Source organism: Drosophila mauritiana, chromosome 2L, assembly GCF_004382145.1.
Source record: "Drosophila mauritiana strain mau12 chromosome 2L, ASM438214v1, whole genome shotgun sequence".
Lineage (NCBI taxonomy): Eukaryota > Metazoa > Arthropoda > Insecta > Diptera > Drosophilidae > Drosophila > Drosophila mauritiana.
Window position 1 is genome coordinate 21,753,710 of NC_046667.1, and position 19,073 is coordinate 21,772,782.

Consider the following 19,073-nt stretch of genomic DNA (forward strand, 5'->3'; position numbering starts at 1 on the left):
AGAGAGAAAGAGCGGAGAGCGCTTCAGCAAACAGCTCTTTTCTACGCATACAGTGATAGCAGACAACTGTTTGTGTGCACACGTATGCTCATGCATTGTAAATTTGACAAAACATGCCCTTCACCTTAGAAGTTCGTTGACTTTAAATCTATATTATTTTTTTTCAATTGGCACCATGCGAAAAATTTATGTTTTGCATTGCCTTAACGTTATTTTATTTAAATAAAGCTTAGAAATAGTAATAGCCGAATCTATGTACATCGCAAAATAAATTTCGAAAATGACTTTATATTAGAATACTTGTCATTAGGGTATTCAGCTTGCGACGTGAGAAAAATTAATAAGGCAGTGATTGTTGAGCGCTTGTGTCCGCACTTCGTGCCTCCAGATATGACTTTTGCAATAAACAGTTTTCATATTTTTATTTTTATTTTTATTTTCTACTAATTATTATTTTTATGAAATATTTATTTCTCAATGTAATGTCTTCTTTTTGGAAAATTTATGTTTTAAATTACAGTTGTTATAATAATTTCCTTTGTATTTGCTTTAATTATTTAGTATACTTATTAAGTCATTTGACTTATTATGATGTTTGTAGATGAACCATTTTTGTTATTTAAAATGCGCATTATATTCAGCTTTCAGTTTAATTTTTTTTTTATCTATATTAATTATTATTTTATATCATCATACTGCTACGAAATTGGCCTTTGTGTTACTCACACAAGCAAGCAAATTCTATTTTTAGATTTCTTACGCTCCCAGCATAAGCGAGCGGAAAGAGAGCAAATTTGGCCTTCACCAAAAAAGTGGCTGCATAGTGCCAAACCAATGTATGGCCGTTACGCATATTGTTATTCTAGTGTCTTTGGTTCAACCGTTTCGCAGCAGCTTGGTCCAAGATAAACCAAAAGCTTTACACTTCTGGATTGGATGATTCTGTAATTCGCAAAACTATAACACAGGAACAGGAGCTTTCTCTTAAACAGTTTTGTCATTTGCAACTACAGCTAAAATCGTTTTTCTTGGATAAAACTACACTTTTCGATGTTGCAGTTCAACGTCCAACGCCAGGTTTATGGGTAAAGCTGAATGGCTTAAAATATTTATATTCCGCGGTCAATTTAAGTTGAGTAAGCAAGAGATGAATGCACTGCGAGATATTTGCTTATTTATTAGACTTTTGTACATAAAAGTATGGTATGAATGTACAAATGCAATCAGTGCTCCAAACTTGGACTTGGACAATTTGTGAAATATGCCCTTATGTACGGAGACATTGATATTGCGGTGTCTGAAAAAATAATCTCCAAAATGAAAAGTAATTTGTGGAATTTATCGCCGGAAATAGCTGCCCTAGCATTTTTCGATCCTACAGTGACAGTTGCTGAAAAAAGAAATATGATTAACCAATTAAAATCAGAGGAGCCGAAAACAAAGATTTTGGAGCAAAGGCGTATTTTAGACGCTAACGACTTGCGATGCAGCTGTGACTTCATCTGTTACAAAAGCAGTTACTTTTTCGATGCATTCGGGCTATCCAGCAGTTTCCTAAAACATGATCCACTAACCTGGACAGAAAATGACGATTATATCGAGTCATTTAATTTTTGTGCTGGTTTGTTGCCAATGATACGGCTGAGCGTGGCATAAAATTGATGAAGGACTACAATTGAATTTTGAAAAAAAATGGGGAGGAAAAAACACTTATTCTTCAATTCGTTGAGAGATATCGCAAAACATATCGATCACATTGTAAAAAAGACCTTATAGGTATAAAACTGAGTTCAGAAAAATGTGTTTGTAAATATACAGAAATACATTAGCAATATTTAAATTAACACACTTTATTGGCGTTTATCTTTTTTATGTGCTTGTAACTTATTCTGGCTATAATCAGTTATACTAAATATTACAAATTAACTTACAAATAAACAAAAGAATAAGTTGATAAATTTTTTTTAAAGAAGTTAGACGAAAAAAAGTTTACGTATGAGTAATTTTTCCATATAAACCATTTTTATAACTTTGGGGCGATTTGGCGGCCATTAAACATTATCCGATCGGCACCAAATTTTTGTAGTTTGTTTTGGGCCCTAGTAGAAATGAATTCTGCCCGGCGTATTGAAATATATTTATAAGGGCCAGTCTAGTGCCCACTTACATTTTTTTTCTATTCTAGGCTCTATTTCTATAATTCTAGGCTATAATTTCAAAAACGCACAAACAAATATACAATTAAAGCATGAAAAAAACGATTTAGTTGACAGTGAATTCAGTGGTCGGTAAAGGTGGTCCCAGGAAAAGCGTTGGCTTAGTCCTAGTGGACGATACACACTGCCCCCATACCATCCTAAACCCATTCGAGTCGGCATGTGGTCCGTTGCCGCGAAATCGCAGGATAAAGAAGGCAAGACAACGAAGGAGCAACGTTGTGCAGCAGACGTTGATCACCGGAGGAATCCGCTGTCACATACATACTCAAAAAAAGCTACTATAATGTGAAACTCTGCCTTCTTTTTGGTCAGGCTAGCACACAAATTATACATTTTACATACCGATGCAACTTGTAGCGAGCAGAACAAATAAAACCAGTTCGTTACATCTGGCGCCCAACAGTGATTGTCCTGCCTAAAGGAACAGAGAGTAATATGGGGAAGGCGTGGCCATAAAGCTTGAAAGCTTTTCCGACAAGCGCCCTTGGGATCAATCTGGGGGTTTAGTTGAGGAAATGTGGAAGACCAAGTTTATCGACCAGACCACAGACGAGCCCGAAACCGTCGCAATACTATAGGCATTAGGGCAAGAGTACGGAAGGAGACCGGCCGAAGAGTTCAAAGTTACCGGCGTTAAAGGACTTTTCCTGTATGACGGAAACGAAAAGCCGTTGGAATTCCTGGAACAGGTGGAATGGTCAGCAATGGACTGGACACCAACCAGATCCCAAGGGCGATGCCGGATCTTTTGAAGGGCAGGGCCTTGAAGTGGTTTATTGCCAACAAAAGATTCAGGGAGACCATTTGGCTTCTACACCGAAGCCGCGAGCGAAGAAAATTGGGTTGGGGGCGCTGCGATGCGGCGTTTGATTGAGAATAAGATCGAAAGGGAAATAATACTGGATTTTCAAAATGCGGTTACACTATGGGCAGCTATTGTCACAACATGGCAGCACTGGAATACCGATAGCAAAATGAAGTGGCAACGCCGCTCGCTGAGTTCAGGAAGGTGCAACGGAAGGATGCTGTAGAAGGGTGCGAGCCACCCAAGGGCACAGATGTCGAACGGTGACGGTGCGGACTTTGGACAAGCACAAAGAGGACGCACCGTGAACTAACGGGAAGCTAGGACGCACGGAGAAAGAGACGGTTAGTGCAAACAGACAGTGAGAAGGTGTCGAGCAGTGAGATACTCGCAGGACATAGAAGGAAGGTCGATCACTGTAAGTAGAGATTGATACTCGGAGCAGGACAAACGAGGACTTGGGGTGGTTGGAAGGGACAGTGATGTCAGTGGTCGGCAAAGGTGGTCCCAGGAAGAGCATTGGCCTAACATAGTGCCCCCATAACATTATAAGCCCATTTGAGCCGGCAGTTGGTCAGCTGTCGAGAACACGCAGGACAAAGAAGGCAAGACGACGGAGAAATCCGCCGTCAATTATTATTATAAAGCTATTATAATCAGAAACTCTGCCTTCTGCTTGGTCGGGCAATCACAAAATTATAAATTTGGTGGGACGACAGCGCTTACCGGAATCGCACGAACAAACCGTCTTATGCCTTGTCGAGAAGACCCTGGTAGAACGCGAGGAGGACACTGTTGCGGTCACCGAATGCAGTGAAACCACGTACCATACCTTCTGCGAGCGGTCACACTTAGCCCAGCTACCTGTGGATGACGTCAACATAATCATCAAATAAGCGGCAACTTCCGTTAGCACTGATGGCGATCCAGAGTTATTCGTTGCCTGGTGACCATTGAACAAGCAGTAATTATTAACGGCACTGAGTTCGTAAACTTGTAAAAATCATTAAACAAGCAGCCTGGCCTCGTTAGGTCTCTTTTATTAATACTATCGTTTGCAGCGAACCAGTGCTGAGCATACCATCTCGACGCTCTGGATTTGGGGTATTGCTAGATATTAAGTTGTAACTGCATACAATGTATATACGTGTTCCAACATATAATAGATTAGAACACTATTGAAAATGCTCTCGCGAAATTTTATAATTTTTCTGGGATATCGGTAGATATATGTATTAGATATATGCTAATAAAATGAGCAAAAAATTTAAAATTGTTCAAAAGTGTGGGCGTTACTGTTTTGTAGGTGTAGTTGTAACCAATAGAAATTGGCAAGAAAAGCAACGCAAGGAAGAAAAATCTAAAAAAATTTTAATAGTGTAGGCGTGGCAGTTTTGTGCGGTTTTAGGGCGTTGAAGTGGGGGTGGCAAAAAGTTTTTTGTCAAATCGATAGAAATTTACATAATTAATAAACTTATGAAAAAATATCCAGAAATTTTTCAAAAGCGTGGGCGTAGCAGTTTTCGGTCGTTTGTGGGAGATGCGTCTTTTTCTCTTGAATCTGTATGCTTAATCTTAACCCTTTAGCGTTTATAGTTCTTGAAATCGAGCAGTTCATACAGACATATGGACAGTCGGATAGACGGGAGCGTTTCCGACCATATAAAGTATATATATTCTTGATCAGGATAAATAGCCATGGTGATTAGGTTTATAAGTCTTTTAAAATTCTATCGACTTGCCATGCCCACTATATCGCCCTAAAACCGCACAATACTGGCAACCCCACATTTTTAAAACTTTTTGGATATTTTTTCATAATTAAGGTCATGTAAATTTTTATCGATTTGCCAAAAAACTTTATGCCACTCCCACTTTGTCGCCTAAGCGGCCTACGGCGACAAAAATGGTGTTGACGTTTGAACTAAAATTATTTTTTTTCTAAAGATTGCCTATGTTTTGCTTCTACCAGTTACATACTTTTCAGCGAATCAAGTATACTTTTCAACTTCACGAGTAACGGGTATACTAAATTTTTTAATAAACCGCGGCATTGTTTGTTACATTCTCTCTCATTAATTACAAAGAGTTCCCAATCTTTGTGCTGTTAAGCTAGAATATACTCATAAGCATTGAATATAAGTTTTTCGGATAATTGATTCTATAAAGTATTAATAAACACTCCTGCGTAATGTTTGAATGTCTTCAAAATGTCAATGTCTTCAAAATTGTGTAATAAAATTCCTTCCTGTGGAAAACTTTTTAATTAGACTACGGAAAACGGACATTCAGATTGATTTCATAACGAATGCAAGTACGTTTCTTCTTAAAAAAAAACGAATGAGAACGTTAAGAAAGCTGATATTCTTGTACTATCTTATTCAAAATTATCATAATGTTGTATATATTCTAAAAACATATGTTCTTGAAGGTTTGCTAAATATTTCTCCGCAGCACCAAAGACTTGTTTAAAATTTCATTTATTTCCATTTATTATATTTCTTTAAAAAATAATGTTTTTTAAGAGAACGAAATTCAGTTAAAATTCAGCAGTTAGGGCCATTGTGTGGACCTTTGATAAGGCTACCACCTTATATTAATCGACAATGAAGAACCGATTTTAAATACTTTTCAACAAACAACAGCTTTATACTATAATTTCAAAAGTTTCATGCACGGCCAACCCCGTAAATGCTAGTTGCCCTACCTCATTCTTAAATTCTTAATTTACCATAACCCTTTCAATTCGGAACTCAACTTATGTCGCTTAATTCGGTCTTATTTCTATTTCTTTTGTATAGAATAATGAGTTTCGCCAGAACTATTACTTCCGAACGAAGTCCAACGGTTGCTGATTAAGTCTCAGTGCCTATACCCAATACTAGGACGGAGAGAATTTTAAGTTATCAGCATGAAAGAGATTAAGAGCAATGTCCAATAAAATTTATAAGTGCAACTAGAATGGACGGACCCAGACATTTCTGTCGAATCGCTATCGCTAAAATCTAATGGCAACATATTTGTGTACATACATATGTACATTTGACTGATCAGTTTCAACTTTGCCTCATATTATCAACAAAGAAGCCAACAGGGAAATTATAGTTTGCAGTTCGCTGTAGTTCAACGCCGATGTTGGACAAACATTTTTGTGCAGACACAAATATTTTGACCAGTAAAGAAATGGTGAATAACAGCCCGACCCGCGGATCTGTTATGCTGCTGAATTTGGTGCTGTTGCTACTGAGTAGAAAAATCGGTTTGGTAGATGGGCACAAAGCTACGGTAAGATTGAACACTGCTCAGGTCGTTAAAAAAGCTGTGGAATTGCATAGAAAGTAAGCGGTACCCATGCTTAATGTATTTCAGTGTGATTTAAATTTATAGAAATTAATATTTTCAATTCCTGAGTTAACAAATAAAAGTACCACTACGGCGTAGTTTTAATTTATGATCCTAAAGAAATTAGAGGTTATTACATGGTCTACGATTTTTTGAAACCAGTGACATGTCAGATTATTTCTGAGTGGCGTTCTCAGGTTACAGAAATGTTTAAACCCATCTTTAAATATAATCATAAATATTTCGTGCGATTGACAAATAAAACCTATCTAATTTCCACGTTATAAATGCTTTAAGCTATTAGAGGAGTCTCCACAGCTGCACGTTGCGCTAGGTTGCCTAAAGGGAACCCCCCGCAACCTTTGGCAAGTGATAAACAGGACTACACAGCTGATCAGCTGCAAGAGCTGGTGGATTTTAGTTTTAGGCATGTTGGTTATATTACATGCTCCAATTCCCAGAATATTTTAATCATTTGCCCGTTATCCAGACATTGTCAAAAGGGCAATCCGATAGACATCAATAGACGAATTGCTTTAAAATTCCTTTCTTCATTGAGAAGGTAACAAACAGGATGAAAGCAATTAAAGGGAAGTCTTTAAATATTCGGCTTTTCCTAAGCTTTTTTGAAATTTAGTGACAACCCCCCCTCTCCGCATAACCAGCACCATTGTATGTAAATTATATCATTAATTAGAACAGATGCAATAAACAACCTCTAACCTTTTGGAATTTATTTCATTTGTATTATTCGTGCCATACGAAGACATACTTTTTGTGCTTACTAGAAACCCGTATTTAATTTGTTTGAATTTTTCATTTTATAGAATTATATTTCCCTATAAACCTTTTTTCAAATTTACATTAATTAACTGATTTATAAATGATCTAATTGCCTCCCCCTTTCCGTTTGTCCGTATGAACGTCCAGATCAAATGAACTATAAAAGCTAGAAGGTTGAGATTCAGCATACAGATTTTACAGACGAAGACCCATGTTGCCACGCCCACTCTTACGTAATCAAGCCGCACAAAACTGCCACGCCCACAGTTTTAAAAAATGTGTTGATATTTTTCACAGTTTTATTAGTCTTGTAAATTTCTATCGATTTGCCAAAAATTTTTGCCATGCCCACATTTTTGAACGAAGCTAAGTCTAACCGCGCCCATTAGCAACTACTTAACTTATCTCACCGAAGTGTGTCCTCCAACTTTTTGAAAGCTACCTTTTTGGCGGTAAGTTACAAAAGCAAAAGCAGTATGCCCAGACGCATTAGGGTTAACACAAATTCAGTGAAACTCACTATCACACTCTTTCTTATGAGCGTTCCTAAGTATATCTTGTCTGTGCTCGAAGGACGAAATTAAGTATCTACGGTCAGCAATATTTTGTACCTGCTGTAGAACCCAATTTTCGATGTTTTGCCGTCTTACGGCGGCGATTAAATTAGTACCGACTTGTCTACCGACACGAAATGCAGAAGCCAAAAGTCTTGACTTACACAATATAAGCTTCCTGATTTGAATCCCTGAGTAACAAATCTTCGCTTCCTTTAGCTTGAGATACTGTGTGTGCCAATCTATCTATCTGTTCCAATTCTTCAATTTCCCTTTTTATTCTTGTTAAGCTATAAGTTTTTTATTAGGTATTTTGAGCAATGAAAAGACGAACTGTATATAGTGATTTCAAACGATACTATTGGCTATAGCGACCGAGATTCTGAATCGATGCGTAGGTAACTAAAGCCAATTGTAATGCACATAATGCAACTTAATTGCTGAGCGAACAGCAGAACGCTAAGCCAAAGGTGTAGGTGCAAGCGTCCTAGGGAGGAGTGCTTAGATAAGGAAGATATTGTTGCACAGCTGGCAAATTAGGAATTGCTGGCGGATGCGTGAACCGGCAATCCTATTTGTCAACATTTGCCATTTTGCATATTAAGAGGCATTGGTTCTTTTTTAGCGAGGGACCTATAACAATTATTACACAGCTAATTCCAACGCTCACAAACCGCCAAAAACCTCCACGCACCTATGTATGTATGTATTTTTATACCCGCTACATGTAGAGTAAAAGAGTATACTAGATTCGTTGAAAAGTATGTAACAGGTAGAATGAAAGGTTTCCAACCATAAAAAGTATATAGTATATTATTATTTATTAGGATCAATAGCAGAGCCAATCTGGCCCTGTCCGTCTGTCTGTCCAAAGACACTAGAATAACAAGATGCGTAACGTCCATACATTGGTTGGCCAAAATTGCTCTCTGTTCGCTCGCTTACGCTGAGAGCGTAAGAAATCTAAAAATAGAATTTGCTTGCTTGTGTGAGTAAAACAATAGACGAGAATGTGTATTTGTGTGCGTACGTGTGCTAAAAGACGATTTTCGGGCTGAAATCAATTCTGATCGAAGAAACGAATTTACATGTTTGGAGTTTTGGCCAATTTCGTAGCAATATGATATGACTATTATAATTTTAAAGATTTATAAATTTATTTGTTAAAATCGCCGCTCGAATTAGCTACCGTTTACATACACATTTATATTTATGTTGATAATTAATTATGTGTAATATATATAGTAAAATAGTTTTTGTTCTGAGTGGAATAAATAAGATCAATGCCGAAATAAATCCGCTTTGCGTTTTTATTGATTGAATGTCGCTGCTTAAGACTGAAACAATTGGTGTGATAAAAATTTAGATGTACTGGGTCAGTGGGCTGTTTACTTGATCTGCGTGAGAGCGCTTATTGATTATGCTTATGTGCATACATATGGAAAATGAATTCTTATGCACTACGTGGCTATGTGCCTGACTAGTGGCTGGGTTTTGGTTACGTCTTGAGTTTATGCGCAATATCGGGAAATGTTTGTTTATTTAACGAGGAATCGATACGGCGGACCACCGCGGTCGATCTTTTGTATAAGTAAATTATGAGGAAGGCATAATTACGTTACTATATAACATTCATTATTTACATAAAATTATAATGAGAAAGCACTACTTTCATTTGTGCACTTAATGCATTGCTCAACAATATATTTTTTGTTTGTTTTTGTTTATTGTTTTGTTTTTTATTATTTTTAAATATTTTTCAAAAACTTTAATGTATATATTACAAATATTACAAAAATATAAGATGATGCCTTTAGTTTCCCGAAGTCCTCGGACTATTATATTAAGTAATAAAAAGGTATAAAATAAATAAAAGTATGAAAACTGTTTATTGAAAAAGAGGCACGAAGTGCGGACACAAGTACTCAACAATCATTGCCTTATTAATTTTTCACACGTCGCAAGCTGATATTCTTACATAAGTAATTTTTCAAATTTGTTTTGGTATATTTGCTATTTCTAAGCTATATTTAAATAATTATAACGTTAAGGCAATCCAAAAATAATCTAGAATTAAAGTCTAACTTCTGAGGTGAAGGGCATATTTTGTCAAATTTGCATGCATCTACGCTCTCTCGCTCTTAAGCAAAAATTCGAGAGAGCCTGGAGCCACCTCTAGAGCCACGTCAAAAAAATCGTGTGCAAAAGAATCGTATTGCGTTATGCATCTTCTTATTCTAGTGTGTCCGTGTGTCCGTCTATATGAACGTCGAGATTAGGCATACATATTGTAGTGACATAGACTCAGCGCAGGTTTATTGATTCATGTTGCACGCCTACAAACCGCCCAGAACTGTCACTCCCACACTTTTGCAAAAGGTTCTGATATTTTTTCATATATTTGTTAGTCTTGTAAATTTCTGTCGATTTGCCAAAAAACTTTTTGCTTCACTTTTGAAAATTTTTTTTAATTTTTTCTAATTTTATTAACTAATGTCTATCGATATCCCAGAAAAATTATGAAATTCTACTAGCTGAGTATCGGGTATTTGACAGTCGGGGAAGTCGACTATAGAATTCTCTCTTGTTAAAATTGTATTGATATTTTTATATCCGTTACTCGTAGAGTAAAAGGGTATTTTAGGGTCGTTGAAAAGTAAGTAATATGTGGAAGCGTTTCCGACCCTATAAGTGTATTTTGTTAATGCGCCGAATTTAACGGGACTAAAAGTTGATCTATAAATTAAGCTCTGAGGACTTGCTGATGCATTTCTGAACAAAATATACTGCTTGATTTATTCATGGGGCGAAAACTTAAATGCAAAATCAAATTAATGTGAAGAAAAAACGAATATGCGCGCGACAAGTTATTTAGAGGTATGTTCTTCTCTTCGATAGATAATCGATCGTATAAGTGAATAATCGTCCGTACATGCCGCCCTCCAAAACTTGGTGCAGTAAGAAGCCATCCTTTCTGACGGTACCTGACAAGAAGTAAGTGTTTACTATTGGGTATTTGATATCATCGTGTGTGTGGATTATTTTCTTTGTTCTTAGCAACTTCAGAATAGCTTGGGATGGGTAAACGACATATTTTGGATAGTTTAAACGGTCGCTACCCGAACCATGCTATCAATACCAGGATGCAACTTAGGTATGCGTCTCCACTCTGTGGTGGTACCCTGACAAATCTGACAATCACCGACCTTTAAATTGGTTTCTTTCTGTCTCCATTTTGGACGTGCTAGTAGGTGTGAGAGCCAGTATGAACACCATTGTCGTAGGATCCGTTGTCCGTCCAGAAATCGAGTGTTAAGGGACTTATCCTGGTTGCTTGTACTGCCAGCTTCGAGTCTTCTCCGCTGTCTCGGCTGTCTTCACTAGAAACGATTTACTGTACCTGGTGTAGTTTAAATACTCCCCGATTGCACTTGCAAACTGAGTGCCTCTTCGAATATCTGAAAGCATTATCTTTGGAATGATATCCACACCCACGGGGACGTAGATTCGTCCACAGCGGGTAAAGTTTGGATCAGTTAACTCCAATCCTTGAAGGTGCTGATATGTGGGAAATTTAATGCCTTTTTACCGGAAAGTCTACATAGAATCCAACCTATCTTCCTGAGTGCCTCTTCGAATATTTGAAAGCATTATCTTTGGAATGAAATCCACACCCACGGGGACGTAGATTCGTCCACAGCGGGTAAAGTTTGGATCAGTTAACTCCAATCCTTGAAGGTGCTGATATGTGGGTAATTTAATGCCTTTTTACCGGAAAGTGTACATAGAATGAATGACGTAGACGTAGGGCTTGGAGGAGATGATGCAATGGAATAATGTAGTATGGTGTGATGGCGTTGGCCGTAGTGGTAAAGCTGAGAGCGCTGGCCGGACGGTCAGAGCCATGTGAGCCAGATGAACAGAATGTTGAATAGAGAAAAAAAAAACTGACCGATAGCAATTAGAAGCATCGATGTTGCATCGATGGTTTTCTCATTATTGCTTGCATCGGTCATTGGGAATTTCTCGTGTTAATATTTTTTTGAAATTCTGCAGTAAATACTTTTTTTTTGGTGATTTGACATCTAAAGATGCGAGAGAAGTGGCACAATGTTCACATCAAATTAGACTGCTCTTCAAAAGGGCTAGCAGATGCATCGGGGCCAAATGCGTGGTTAAGGTTTACTACACCTACAGAAACACTTACTTCTTCCAGTCAGAAGCGGGAAACTGAAAATATAGCTTAGTAATTCCTTGTGTCCGTTGTTTGTAGATCCGATATGTATGGTTCCGTTAGTCATAGCTTTCTGTGCGTGGCTGATAACGTCACTGAAACACGCGCTATAAAAGCAGAATGTTCAGAACGCTGGTTTGTGTTCAATACGTCGATATCAATTGTTTGTTTCTCCTCATGGGCCACCAAAAATGTTTTATTTATTTATAGGGTGAAAACGTAAAAGCGAAAACAACTGGTATTCAATTTACACGAAGAAACGAAAAAACGTGAAAAAGGAACACACGCCAGTTTTTGTGTGTGTTTCTCCTCTTTTTGAACCGGTAGTTGATCGAAAGATAATCTATTGTAAAAGTGAACAGTCTCCCGTGTGTGTATATATTACTAGCCAAGTAAATCTGCTCATGTCCGTATGAACACCTCGATCTCAGGAAATATAAAAGCTAGAAAGTTAAATTAAAGTTAAAGTAAAGTTTCTGAGACATAGACGCAGAGTTGATTCTTTATGTTTTTTTTTTTTTTTTTTTTTTTTTTTCGCACGGGTCCCACGGCCACACCTCCCGCCCAACCGACCGAGGGGCGCTGCCGTGTATCGTACGGCTCGATTCGCGAGAAGATATAGACGCGATATAAAAAATAGAATAGGAACGAGGAAATTAATATAATGTGGAATAACTATGTTAAATATTAGTGTTAGTAGGATCTAATTATGTAATAGAATAGATAAAATCGATTGCTTTAATAGCGGCAGAGAGTCAAGATTACAGATAATAGGATAAAGTCTATTATAGTCAGAACATAAAACTCTGTAAGGGTCATGCAACTCATAAGTAGATCTACAATGATTTAAGATAAGGGGTATATAGTTTCTAGTGAATCTACTTGGAACCGAGAAGTTAAGCCGACTAATCAAGTCGGGACTCTCAACATCCCCACGAATAAGCTTACAAATAAAGACTGTTTCAAGCATAGTTCTACGGTTAGCTAGGGACGGTAAATTAATTAAAAGTAGTTTACTAGTATAAGGATGTAATATACGGTTTGCATCCGAATTTAGGTGCCGCAAGGCAAAAAGTAAGAAGTTTTTTTGAACCGATTCAATGCGGTCCGAGTGGACTGCGTATTGTGGACTCCAAACAGGTGATCCGTACTCGAGAATCGGACGGACTAACGAAAAAAATAAGGTTTTAGTCAAGTAAGGATCATCAAATTCCTTAGACCACCTTTTTATAAAACCAAGCACACCCCTGGCCTTATTGACAATAGACGAAATATGGTCAGAAAATTTTAATTTCATCATCAACTCGTGTTATTCTGTCCAAAGAGCACCCACTTAGAGTGTAAGTCGTGCGTATTGGGTTGGCACGACAAAAGGTCATAACTTTACATTTGGAGCCATTTAAGTCTAATATGTTATCACGGCACCATATTTGAAATCGGTCTAGATCGGATTGTAAGTCCAAATGGCACGAAGTGTCCTTGTACTGGAGGCATAATTTAACATCGTCTGCGTACATAAGTACACGCGAATGTTTTATTATTAAAGGGAGGTCGTTAATGAATAAGGTAAAAAGAAGCGGACCAAGATGGCTCCCTTGTGGGACACCGGATGTGACTCGGAGAATAGAAGATAAAGATACCCTTGTGGTGGTAAACTAATCGAGACAGGTGGAATCTCTGGTTCAGAAACCAGTGCAGACAATTCGGAATTTTTAGCAGTCACAGGGTGGGGTCCATCCACAGCTGATGGATCGGATTGCTCCGAATCTTTTTTAGCTGCCGATCTTAGCAGCATATGTGAATTTCCTGCGATTGACAGATGATCAGTTGTGGAGTCCTGTTGATCATTTGCCCGTGATTGCGGGGCCTTAGGCAGCCTACCACCAGCGGCTTTTTTGCGCTTTGGAGATTCATCTAATAGCTTAAGGCCATTAAACTGTGAATTAAGCGCGGAAAGAAGATCATCGGCTCGACGAAAACTATCTCTAGCTACGCCAAAACCTTTAGTTTGGCGCATAAACGATTTCATCTCGTTCGCAACCACAAGGCAAGCATCACAACGTTAATTTAGATTTTTACCTTTTGCTAGGTCCGTACTTGTTCGGCCATTAAAGCCAGCGCACTTAGTATGCACCATTCTATCACATAGCCAACAAGTCATTTTTGGCTGCTCAGGTTTTATAACCTGGCAACAATTTTTATAAAAGCAGACAACATTTACGGTTTCCATGTTTAACTGAAATCAGACCACTGTGCACGAAAACATAAGACCAAAACTTTCAAGCGAGCTGTTAAAAGAACCGCATGAGAGCAGTCTGCACGCTGAGAAATTTAGATTTTGTGTGGGAGAGCGAAAGAGAGAGAGAGAGAGAGAGTGAGAGCGAAAAGTGCAGTTTATGTGCATGCAAAAAACAACACCAAACACCACTGCGAACAACGCACAAAAAGGGAGAGTAAACAAAACACAAAGACGAAAAATGCAAACTACTTTGTATATTTGTTTAAACTACTGCACAAATCACAAAAGAATCACTCGCGAAGCGAAACGGATCTTTAATAATTATGTTTAAGTATATGATAAAGAAGATTATTAAAACCACGGCTGGTTTGACAAACACAAAATAAAAACCGGGGCGCAAAAAAAAAACACGACCGTTCGCTTTGAAAGCTAATAGAATAGATGTTACCACACTTTCTTTTAGGCTTACTCATAAACTCCGAAAAAAAATGTGTTGATTTATTTTTAATTTAATCACTTGTTTCCAATATTTATTGATATACCAAAAACTTTCTATCCACGGCCATTTTTACGCCAAAAATGTTTTAATTTCCACTGGGTACTTCCTGTGACTGAACAGGTAGCTTCAGAATTGCAGCTGAGACCTTATAACCAATCACTTTTTTAAATCATTAATAGGCTACGTCAATTTCCAACCACAATTACCCAGTAGAAGAGCATACAGTAATCACCTATGATGACTACATCCTTACTATTTACCGCATCCCATCATCCCCAAACCGAAGTCATCTGAACAGAGCAGGGCGAAGGGCTGTAGTGTTTTTGCAACATGGCATACTGAGTGCTTCCGATGATTGGATTATAAATGGACCAGAGTCGTCTCTGGCCTACATGCTTGCAGACGCCGGCTACGATGTCTGGCTGGGCAACGCACGTGGCAACACGTACTCAAGGCAGCACAAGCATATCCATCCGGACTCGTCCGACTTCTGGCGTTTCAGCTGGCACGAGATAGGTGTCTATGACCTTGCAGCCATGCTGGACTATGCGCTGGCGAAGAGTCAGTCCAGCTCTTTGCATTTTGTTGCACACTCGCAGGGTACCACGGCGTTCTTCGTACTTATGTCTTCTCTGCCTTTGTATAACGAAAAGTTGCGTTCCGTGCACCTATTGGCGCCCATAGCTTACATGCGTTACCACTCTTTTATTCTGTCCAAGCTGGGTGGCATTTTTCTGGGAACGCCGTCCTTTCTTAGCTGGGTATTAAGCAGTATGGAGCTGCTACCTATTACTAATTTACAGAAACTGATATGTGAGCACATCTGTGCCAGTAGCTCCATGTTTAACTTTCTGTGCTCTGGGCTGATGGACTTCATCGGAGGGTGGGGAACACGACACTTGAACCAGGTTAGTGGCCATCTGGATCTTAAATGATCGTACTTTGTTATATAGCCTTGACACCCTGTAGACTCTGTTGCCAGACGTTTGTGCAACACACCCAGCAGGGGCATCTTCCAGCCAAGTAATCCACTACCTCCAGCTTTACAGGTCAGGCGACTTTCGACAGTATGATCATGGACGGGAGCTAAACGAAATCATTTACCAGCAACCAACGCCTCCATCTTACAACGTCCAATACATTAAGAGCTGCGTGGATATGTACTACAGCGAAAATGACTACATGTCTGCTGTTGGGGATGTGAAGTATCTGGCCTCACTCCTACCATGCGCCCAACTATACCGCATTCCATTTGGAGACTGGAACCATTACGATTTTTTGTGGTCCAACAATGTAAAGGAGGTTATTAATAATAAGATAATTCAGAAGATACGTAAATACGATGAAGATGGTGTAGGTTTCTAATATCGCACGAATTTTGTAATATGTATATGAATTACGTTTTTAAGGAAACACTTTTTATTTTCATCTATTAAAGAGGATTTTATTGGAAGGATCATCGTAGTTGGATCCCCAATGTGAAATTGATTTTATTATGTATTTATTTATGTATTATTCTTATAACTATGGCGTTTATCTTTAGCTTAATTAATTTGGGCTGGTAAACGTTTTTATGCTGACGAGTGGGCTGCCGATGGAAAAGGCGTGTGGAATGTTTACAACTAAGGATCCGTCCATGCAAAGATCGACTACGATATAATGTCAAAAATTAGAACCACGAACCCCAATATGTACAATTTCATGCACACGCCGAGCTGCCAAGCAGAGCTCCAAAAATCTGTTTGCCAATGCTTTCGCTCTCACTAGCGCTTGTGATTCCAAGAACACTGAAGTTCATCGTGGTCTATTGGAAACAGCGAAGCCGACGTCGATCCTTTGCCAACACGGGCACCACAAGCGACGATTAAAGTTAGGGACAGCATAGGTAGTTTTAGTTTTAGATTTTCATAAATAAATACGTTGTTCATTTATTCTTTTTATACCCGTTACTCGTAAAGTAAAAGGGTATACAAAATTCATTTAAAAGTATCTAACAGGTAAAAGGAAGCGTTACCGACCACATTAAGAATATATATTCCTTATCAGGATCAATAGCCGAGTCGATCTGGCCATGTCCATCTGTCAGTATAGACGTCGAAATCTCATGAATTATAAAACCTACAAGCTTGAGATTCAGCATACAGATCCTAATGAAATAGACAGCTTGATTAATGCTGCCACGCCTACTCTAATGCCCACAAACCGCACATTAATGGCACTCCCAAACTTTTGTTAATGTTTTCATATTTTTTCACATTTTTATTAGCTCTACAAATTTCTATGGACTTAGAAAAAAAAATTTGCCAAGCCCACTCTTAAACCCTAATCGATTCGTTTCACCAAATATATAAAAGTAACAACACTTTGCAGTTTCTCGTTTAGATCGTACGGAACCATCATCTGCTTGGGTTACCATATGTTTGCTTCCCCAGGTTCTACCGCTGACAAGCATGATTGGTGGCGAGGAGATGTTCTGTTGGGTCTACGAAGGAGCACCTTTCCTAGGTTGGCACATTCACACCCAGCACAACGTATGTCCCAGATGGCCGGTAGAAATTCGGGTCCGCCAGGATGGCCGGTAGAAATTCGGGTCCGCCAGGATGGCCGGTAGAAATTCGGGTCCGCCAGGATGGCCGGTAGAAATTCGGGTCCGCCAGGATGACTTTAGTGCGGAGTCAGTCAACTCTCGGGCAGGAGTCCGTATCCGAAGCTCCTCGACGCAAAACACCACCTCAATCCGTGACGTCTCCGTATGAATCCGAATGAGAGTGGCCTTACCTTGGAGGCCCTCCCTAATCCCAGGATAGGGAGGGCCATGTCATCGGCCAATTCGGCTTAGGGTAGAAGCGTTCGATTCGCCCGTATCGAAGCGTTTGTGTCGAACCGTAGAGATTGCCGCCAAAAAGGGTCATGGCAACTAATGAAAGGATCCAGGGCGAAGTCCATTGTTGTTAATGATGGAAAGGTCCGATATATCATTATGGACACCAAGGTCAAGCTAGCATCCAGCATCGGTGAGTGGATAAACACCTTAGAAGAAGCCGGTAAGCGAGAGTCCGGGGTGGCAAAATGCTTGCACAGTGCTGAAAGCACGGCCGATAAAAAGCAATAGGTATTAAATAGGAGCGTGCACCGCAAACCGACTCAGCCGGCGCAAGCGTTCTTCAGGAGGTACTTGGAAAGCGTACGTGGCCGTTGCTGAGCAAGCAACCTGCACAACTGATAGTCCAGCATCAGCATCAAAAGTGCTGACACAATGAGGCATGGCTGAGGTTCACGAAATGACAGATGACTCGAAGGATTCGCTCTTTGAAGTCCGTGGTCTCGCCGCAGGACCTTTCTGCTTCTATCGCTACACTCTTTGGGATAGATGCGAGGAAGGTGGAAGTTCGGATGATTTACCCAAACTTCGGTGCGGTCCAAACAGCGGTCTTTAGCCTGCACGTCCCTGAAGGGAAGACAGTCTCAACGCACAGCCATATTAAAATAGGCTCCTCTCCGACAGATGAGTGCCCCGAAAAGGGCGATATAGATACCTGGGCCATATTGCAAGTAGATGCAAGAACATAATAGGCATGAGTGGTATGTGGGTTAGGAAATGAGATTGGGGACATAAGGCACCAATGAGCTCAGTTGCTTTATCTGCGCCGCTTCCGGCAGGAAGAACATGAAGCATCGAGCAGGTGGCCAACAATGCCCCTTTGGATGCAGAGGTGCTCGATTGGTTGCCTACAGTGGAGTGCATCAATGACGGCATTCAAGCCTCAGACGACCCGAATATGCTAGAAAACACCGTCTACGCCCTATTCCCCAGGGGTCGATCTTCGATGGCAAAGTCCACTCTGATTTAGACCATGTAAAACAACTAATGTTGGCAAGGAAGCCATTAAAAAAAAACCGCCCACACTTCCACCTCACTGCAATCCAAAATACAAATAGTAAAAATAATAAGTTCTAAGACAGAGGACCCGACCGAAAAGGTGGAAACATCTGACTTAAAAATAGTTAACATCTTGTTATGTATATTTATTGTTTGTCTTAAAAACTAAAAAAAAAAAATGAACTAGACAAGATCTATACATACAAACATATTTATATGTATAAACAAGATAGAAAGCTAGTGTGAATGCGAAATTTTATCATTTTTCTGGGATATCGATAGATATTAGGAAATAAAAAGAGAAAAAATTTAAAAATAGTTTCAAAGTGTGGGCGTGACCGGTTCGGCGGCGGTAGGGCGCCGATTTTTGGCAAATCGATAAAAAATTTACAAGATCAATAAAATTATGAAAAATTTCGAAAAACGGTTCCCAGTCTATCAGATACCCGTTACTCAGCTAGTGTGAACGCGAAATTTGATAATTTTTCTGGGATATCGATAGATATTAGGAAATAAAA

The 19,073-nt window shown here is 39.1% G+C and overlaps 1 protein-coding gene across 2 annotated transcripts; it reads left to right on the forward strand.

The window, feature by feature from the left end:
- Window positions 1-5,957: 5,957 nt before the first annotated feature.
- On the forward strand, window positions 5,958-16,122 carry LOC117135258 (lipase 3). 2 transcript variants are annotated; one of them, XM_033295408.1, is made up of 3 exons: window positions 5,958-6,309; window positions 14,855-15,583; window positions 15,645-16,122. In XM_033295408.1, the coding sequence occupies exons 1-3, from the start codon at window positions 6,157-6,159 to the stop codon at window positions 16,038-16,040; spliced, it is 1,278 nt and encodes a 425-aa protein (XP_033151299.1). In that variant the 5' UTR covers window positions 5,958-6,156; the 3' UTR covers window positions 16,041-16,122. The 2 variants fall into 2 exon arrangements, 1 of the variants encoding a protein (XP_033151299.1); XR_004458995.1 differs by lacking the exon at window positions 5,958-6,309 and having other exon boundaries at window positions 15,500-15,583; window positions 15,725-15,809.
- The last annotated feature ends 2,951 nt before the right edge of the window (window positions 16,123-19,073 follow it).

Excerpts from the sequence above, each read along its gene's own strand:
- LOC117135258 (XM_033295408.1), top strand. The coding sequence starts at position 6,157 with ATGTTGGACAAACATTTTTGTGCAGACACAAATATTTTGACCAGTAAA. Across the intron at positions 6,310-14,854 it reads TAGATGGGCACAAAGCTACG|GCTACGTCAATTTCCAACCA; the intron begins GTAAGATTGAAC and ends AATCATTAATAG. Across the intron at positions 15,584-15,644 it reads GAACACGACACTTGAACCAG|ACTCTGTTGCCAGACGTTTG; the intron begins GTTAGTGGCCAT and ends GACACCCTGTAG.